This window comes from Nicotiana sylvestris, chromosome 1 (genome assembly GCF_000393655.2).
Source record: "Nicotiana sylvestris chromosome 1, ASM39365v2, whole genome shotgun sequence".
NCBI lineage: Eukaryota > Viridiplantae > Streptophyta > Magnoliopsida > Solanales > Solanaceae > Nicotiana > Nicotiana sylvestris.
The window spans coordinates 137,217,238-137,225,399 of NC_091057.1; the positions used below are offsets into that span (position 1 = coordinate 137,217,238).

The window sequence follows — 8,162 nt, forward strand, 5'->3', positions numbered from 1 at the left end:
GAATTCTCTAAAAAGAATATAGTGGATTGCTCGAGGACTAGCAATAAGCTAAGTGTGGGGTGTTGATAATAGGCTAAATTGTTTAATATAGCCTATGTTTTAGCTCAACTTAAGGATGGTTTACTATTGTAAATGTTCAAATAATGCAAAAATTGGCTCTAATCATGACTTTAATGTCTCACAGGAGTTCAATAAACAAATGAGGATTTATGATGGTAATCAAGTGAAAAATGGAGTCAAATGACGAATTGAGAGCAACATCTTAACAAGAGAAAAATGCCACTAGCGCGGGTCATGCGCTGGTCATGCGCTCCCGCGCTAGTTCAGTGATTTGGACAGAAAGAAACCCCACTAGTGCGGGTCATGTGCTTCCGCGCTAGTCCAGTCCGGGAAATCAATTATTTGGGGGCAAAATGGGAAATCTAGGAGGATCCACTCAACTTACATAAAGAAAAGCTCCATTATTGTGAAGATGAGATCAGATTTTGAGAGAGAGAAAAAAAAACCATAGAAGAAGGAGGAGCTTCATCTTGGAGCTAAGAAAGGAGAAGAAGAACAACATCTTGGAGCAAGGATTCAAAGAGTTCTTCTAAACTTTCTTCTATTTGTTTGTTTATATTATGTTTAAGACTTTTATTGTTGATTTTTGTATGATTATGAGTAGCTAAAAACTCTAGTATTCTTGGGTCATGGATGTTAGATAATTATGTTATTTGAAGCTTAGATTGAAGATATTGAATTTATTGTTATGGATTGTTTATTTGATTCTGCTTCTAATTATTTTACTACGTAGCTAACAGTGAAATATTATTTACGAATCTTGAATTAAACTTGACAAAGGAAATTCTTGGTTGCATATAGAATCAAATAGAACAAGTTTTGATTCTCGGGCATCGGGTGAAGAATTCGCAATTAAGATAGACATATACTTAATTGCCTTGTTTGGTTGAAAAATAGGAGTTGTAAACGCATTTTTGTTAATATTAATACCATAGACATATAGGTATTAGTTTAACTTGAATAGATGCATAAGAACTCGAAAGATTCTTATGAATATTATTAACGCTATAATCAATAACCCGGATAATTCAATAAATCCACTTTAAGCTAAAATAGTAGCATAATTTCTAGCAAGTCCATGACCCGGGAATATCTTTACCCAAATTGTTATCAAAATATTGTGTAATTGGTGTAGTAATTTTGTATTGAATTATTGTTTAATTACTAAGTAAATTGTAAATTGGTTCTTTATATATTTTGTGATAATTTAGCTTGAATTGATAATTGTTTGAGTCTACATCAGTCGATAAGTTGATCACAATTCCTCGTGGGAACGATACTTTACTTACTACTATATTACTTGTCGATCGCGTACACTTGCGTGAGTGTTTTGGTCGCAACACATTGTGTAAAGAACATTAACGGCTAGTGTTTGAAATAGGATATTAAATAGAATATTCTAGTGAATATTCTTTGCACTTGTACTATTTGGATTTGTTAGAGACATGTCTTGTATAAATAGAAAAAGAGATAATGGAATAAGACATGTAAGATTCACATGATAAGAATACTTTTCAGAAGAAGATTATCTCCCTAACAAAGATACAAAATTTCCTTTTTATCAATATTCTTGCTCACATTATTCCATACTTTTCCATCATATCCGAGAATAGTTCGAACATTCTAGGATTTGTCTATCACTCATTATTGTCAGGAGGAACAATCATCTACCTCATTCATTATTGGGTGAATCATTCCCCCTATTTATTTAAATATCATTTATTGTTATTTATTGCTAATTACTCATCCATTATTGTTTACATCTTTTGGAATAACAAACGTGTATTATTTTCAATCTCCTACTGACTCTGTCTTACATTATCCGTATTTTTAAGATTTATATATAGAGATATTATCGTTAACTAAGTTTAACCTTCATTACATGAAATATAATAGTTCAACCAAAAGTTATACTTTTTGGTCAAACAATTTGGCGTCGTCTGTGGGGATTTACTAGTTAAATTTGTAGTTTCCTCTAGATTCATAACTAACACGGATTGCTAACATAAAAAAAAAATGCACAGATCTAATATGGCAGGTAACAGAGAAGAAAGAACGAGGATAATGGGCGACCTCACAACCAACCTCTTGAACACTATGAATGAGATTTCTAAAGTAGAGGACGAGTATACAATGGCCAATGCCTCCCCCAAGCGAGGCGGATCACCCCCAATCAGGGGAGTAGATATACAACAATGAAGTAAAGAGAATATAACGATTCAATATGAACAATAAAGAAGAAGACACATGAATTCGATATTAAGAATATACAAAACACAAACGAATGGTCTCATGCCCTTATTTATAAGAGTTCAAGCGTCAAAATCAAGAAATCATGCCATCATTACCCATCACAGGTATCGAAACGGTAGAGGCACATGAAACTTTACAAAGCATCGGGAAAACACGCCATAATGACGCATGATGTCATGACATCATTCTGAAACGATGCGACCTCAAAGGTTACAGCTCACGAAAGATTATATTGTCACCTCGTCTGAAACGTCACTACTCGACCTGCTCGCCCAATTCTGCAACCACGATAAATAGAGTCCGCTCATTAAGGCCGTCTGGGGTCGGCCTTAATAAGGGGATGGACTAGTTGTATAGGCCAGAAATGAAGTATGATATCTTTGTTTACCCGTAAAACGGTACAATTAAATTGATATCGTGGTTTATAGACAAGTGAATCGATTTGACCCAAAAATGATACATAATAAAGAAGAAAAATCAAATTATGAAATGAAGTTATAGAAAATACAAGCCTGGCTGTGAATTTAGCCTTTCCGGTGACAAAGGTATGAACAATGTTTCAAACTAAAAACCGAGAATAATGTTAAAAAATGAGAGCAAATTATAGCCTTTTTATATTACAATATATTTTTTCCCTGTATAATTGATGTCTATAAATCACAATATAAATTCAGCTATACCGTTTTACGGATAAACAGTTTGACAAATAAAATATCTTGTATACAAATAAACTATATTTTGCTCTCATTTTAGAACATTATTCTCAGTCTTTATTTTGAAATATTCTTCCTACATTTATCACTGGAAAGGCTAAATTCACAGTCAGGCTTGTATTTTCTATAACTTCATTTCATAATTTGATTTTTGTTCTTATTTATTTACTATTTTGGAGTCACATCGATTCACTTGTTTATAAACCATGATATAAGTTCAAATGTGCCATTTTACGGGTAAACTTACGTCTTACTCTATAGTAGGTAATATGGCATATTTTGCGTACAAATTGTCAAAAATATCATGCATACTAATGTAGTGTTCATTAACACTATTGAACTCTAAATTGCTAATATCAACAAAGTATAGAGGAATCTACATATATTTTCCGCAAAATAAAATGTGGAAGTATACGTGCGTTTGAAATAGATGGATCATATATATAACATTGTTAGAATAGGCGATTTACTAATTTTATAACAATTCTTATGTTATTATTGTGTTTCTCTTGCATTACTATTGACAGCATGACAACCTATACACTACTATATATCATATGAATAAACCATGTATTAATTATCACGTATAACTGGTCCTTCAACTAAACTACCCCTAAAACAAATTAGAGACCTTGCCCAAAAAAAATATTTTTATATTCACCAAGTAATAGTGGGAGAAATTCAAAAATAGCTAGATTTACAAGTGGTCATTCAAAAATAGCCACAATTTCAAAAGTAATCGAAATTTAGCCACTTTTCATGTAAAGATAAATCTGAACGAAAACACTATTCAAAATCCGGAAAAATACTCCAGCATAATATACTAGACTGGAACTCCAATCTAATATACTGGAGTTCCAGTATAATATATCGGTCCAGCATAATATACTGCAGTTTGCAACACCGGTGATCCAGTCTCCAATATATTATACTAGAGCCAGCAAAATATACCGGCTCAGCATAATATGCTGGAAGTTCATACACAGGTACACCGAACTCCAATATATTATGATGGACCGGTCTCTTTTGCAGCAAAATAGTGGCTATTTTTCAATGACTTGACAAACACTGGCTATTTTTGAATGACCAGTTCGAAAAATAGCACGGTATAGCCAGTTTTCGGACTGGTCATTCAAAAATAGCCAGCGTTTGCTAAGTCATCTAAAAATAGCCACTATTTTGCTGCAACAGAGACCGATCCAGCATAATATACTGGAGTTCGGTGTACTTGTGTATGAACTTCCAACATATTATGCTGGACCGGTATACTTTGCTGGCTCCAGTATAATATACTGGAGCACTGATGCTCCAAACTGCAGTATATTATGCTGGACCGGTATATTATACTGCAACGAACTCTAGTATATTATGCTGGAGTATTTTTCCGGATTTTGAATAGTGTTTTCATTCAAATTTATATTTACATGAAAATAGCTAAATTTCGATTACTTTTGAAACTGTGGCTATTTATGAATGACCACTTGTAAATCTGGCTATTTTTGAATTTCTCTCGTAATAGTATGACTATTAATCAAAAGCACATGGGCCAAAATATACCAGCAGTGATATAGCCCGTTGAGTCTAGGGCACTACCCAGCCCAAGAAAAGCCCACTAATATCCAAACCTAAGATATAAAAACTCGCTTACCTAGGGTTCATGGTACAATCCTTTTGCTGCTGCAATCGTCTGTGGCTTCAGTGTGATTTCTCTCCGTTATCCCCTCTTCTTCCAGCAGCCATGGTATTTTCTCTTCCGATTTCAAAGTTCATTATTACTTCTCATTGCTCTCGAAGTTTCTAATGCATTTTTCAATTTTTTTTTCCAGATTATTTCAGAGAAGAACCGTAGAGAGATCTCCAAATACCTCTTCCAAGGTCAGTATCTCTGAATCTCTTTACATCCTTTTAGAAATTTCACTTTCTGATGTAGATTTCTTATGTTTGTTGTAGAGGGAGTATGTTATGCGAAGAAAGACTACAACTTGGCGAAGCATCCATTAATCGATGTGCCGAACCTACAGGTGATTAAGCTGATGCAGAGCTTCAAATCTAAGGAGTACGTTCGCGAGACATTCGCTTGGATGCATTACTACTGGTACCTTACAAATGATGGTATTGAGTTCCTCAGGACTTACCTTAACCTTCCATCTGAAATTGTGCCCGCTACTTTGAAAAAATCTGCTAAGCCTCTTGGTCGTCCCATGGGTGGACCTCCTGGCGATCGTCCCCGGTAATTTACCTTTTCATTTTCTCTCAGTTGTTTAAGTTTGCGATTTTTGGTGTGTATTTGTCTAAAAATTAACTCTGTGTGTGCTATTCATTGGATATGTGCAGTGGACCACCAAGGTTCGAGGGTGATAGGCCAAGGTTCGGGGACAGGGAAGGATATCGTGCTGGCCCAAGAGGTCCGCCTGGTGAGTTTGGTGGTGAAAAAGGTGGAGCTCCAGCTGACTATCAGCCTGCTTTCAGGGTAATTCTTCTTTTTTTTTTTCAAAAAGTTTTAACTCCTGAAAATATTTCAGTTTATTTTGCTTATCAATTGTGGTATTTAACTTATTTCCTTGTTGTTTGATGAAAATGAATTAGTTCATGCTGATTATATCAGGATTATCATTTTGTTATTTGTTTGTGTATTAGTTCATGTTAATTATATCAGGATTATCATTTGTTGCATGTTTGTGTTAGTTCATGTTGACTATATCAGGATTATCATTTGTTATGTGTTTGTGTAGAGGAAATGGGTTGATGCTAATGTTTACATTGTCGCCTTCTATTTAGGATCACTATGTAATAAGCGGTAGAATTCAACTAAAGATCTCTTAAGAAATTGCCATTTTTTCCTTATGATTGAAGTCTATTCTGCCAATGTTACTAGTCTTGCAATTGTGACCGTCTTTTTTTGTTGCCATGTTATTTATAAACTGTTGTTTCATACGGTTGACCTTGTTTCCTGTAAATGCATTATGTTAGTTGCCAAGTGAAACAAACTTGAAGCTTGGAGTTACAATGATTATCTATGAATTCTCTTGAATTTTGTGGCCCTACTTTTGTTTAACCCCATTTTCCTTTTCCCAATGGTAATCCTCTCAAATGCTAAACTTTTACATGTCGTCCATAGCTATGCTTATCATTTCAAAAAAGGAGAGGAGAAATCTTCTCCAGTGTGGGTTTGGTTCTATTTTATTTTGCTTTGTTGGGTATTTGCATCGCTGTGAAAGGACCTAGTTTCCGCAGAATTTCATTTTAAGGGCATCTTACCTGCTCAGAGATGTATCTTAGGTTTTAACTCAAGTTTTCTGCTATTTTTTGGCTGAGTTGTTTTGTTTTTTGATCACACTGGTGTTCAGTTCCAACTTTTGTTACTGTTCTTTATGTAATTGATTAATGAATAAATATCCATTCATTTGACATACTGTTCATTAATTTATTATGTCTATAGTTGGTATAATATATTTAGATGAATTTCCATTTGAGTTGTTTTTTTCCAAGTCTAAACTATCATGCTATACTTGCAGGGTTCTGGTGGAAGACCTGGATTTGGTCGCGGATCTGGAGGTTTTGGTGGTGCACCCCCTAGTTCAAGCTTCTCTTAAATCCTTGCTATCTTAGGCTAGGTGGTTGTTGCAATTTTGATTATCAGATGTTGGAAACACTTGGTTGTTCATTTTCTTGTCAAACTTTGAATTCCAAGCTGGGCAAGTTTATCTTTATGGATCTTTAGAGAACTATAAGTTTTACTTCTGTTTCTTGACCGTTTTTGATTTTGTGTTATTGAGATATACTTGCAATTCGTGTTATTTGAAATTGAAAGTCTCTGGACAATGCTAGAAACAGCATTAGTTTGTAGTATCATTTTCCCTGTCAAAACATTAAGTAGGGATATAATACTACTATTAGGGGTCATTTGGTACGCTGACTAAATAATTTCGGGATTGCAAGCTTGGGATTGTAATCCAATTTAATCTTACATCTTATCTTACCTTATTGCTCGTACCCAATGACCCCTTAAGTTATCATTTTCAAGCTGTTACTTTTCTACTGGACCTTCTATCCTGAACAAAGTCTGGTAGCCAATGGGATGTGAAATAATAAAGGTATACGCATCCGAATTCTTTTACTTGTAAACTTCTGCCAATATTTTTCCAATTGAAGGTTTTGTCAAAAACCCAGCTGCTGCTTATTTCAGTTTATTTTTAACTTCAAAATTTCTGCTTCCAGCATCTTATTATTGTCCAGCTGTTTGGAATAGCTTATGTTTTCCACAGCTCTACTTGATGGAGCTGATTAAAACTAAAAGATAAAGGGTCACTTGATGGAAATTTAATTTGGCCTCTGTTAAACCAACTAAAAGTTCCCAAAATAGCTAGTTTTACATACTTTCTCGGACATCGTCCTCAGGTCTGTCATGTTACAACTTTTCCCTTGCATCGCTTCATCGTCTTATAAATTGATTTCATTCAAAACCTTTGTCAAGGGTCTTCTATTCCTTTTTACCTTTCCTATGGAAGTGTCAATTTTAGTTTCCTTTTTAAGGTAATGGTTGTTACCCCCCGTACTTTTGTGTGTGTACCAGAAATGTCGGATTTTACTTCTCCTAATTTTGGTTAACTAAACTTCAGGCAATTAGATAGGAGTGGCTGAAGTTAGTTGATATAGAATATTTGGCTATTGCTCAACTTGTTGAAGGGAAGGACTTGGGATTGGGATTCAGATTGATTAAGAAAAGCGGCACTCGACTTTTTGCCCCCTTCATTATGTTATCTTCTTGAACTTTGCACGACGAGAGTCGCTCGTGTGATGCTAATTTAAACTGAATCAAAACCTCTGGCCAGTAACTATTATTGCATTATTGGTGAAACCGTGCCAAGATATATCAGTCGTGAACTAATCGATATCTCCATTGGATCAGTAACTTATACAGTAGCTTTAGGCCGTCAAAACTATGCAGAAAATACAAAATTTTAAGAGCCAAATATAAAACAGTTGAGCTATTCCGTAACATTCACATAATTTTCCAGATTACACTTGGTGAAAGAATATAAACAATAAGTAGATTTTCATTTTACTCAAAGCGGCGTTTCACAGGAATACTTAACCAGTTGTGGGATTCAAACAAACGAAAAAAAGGAAAGCAGC

At 34.6% G+C, this 8,162-nt stretch overlaps 1 protein-coding gene across 1 annotated transcript; it reads left to right on the plus strand.

The window, feature by feature from the left end:
• The first annotated feature begins 4,661 nt into the window (after positions 1-4,661).
• On the plus strand, positions 4,662-6,830 carry LOC104218228 (small ribosomal subunit protein eS10z-like). The gene is made up of 5 exons (XM_009768673.2): positions 4,662-4,767; positions 4,853-4,901; positions 4,977-5,256; positions 5,361-5,496; positions 6,542-6,830. Exons 1-5 carry the CDS (start codon positions 4,684-4,686, stop codon positions 6,617-6,619), a joined length of 627 nt encoding a protein of 208 aa, XP_009766975.1. The 5' UTR covers positions 4,662-4,683; the 3' UTR covers positions 6,620-6,830.
• Positions 6,831-8,162: the final 1,332 nt, after the last annotated feature.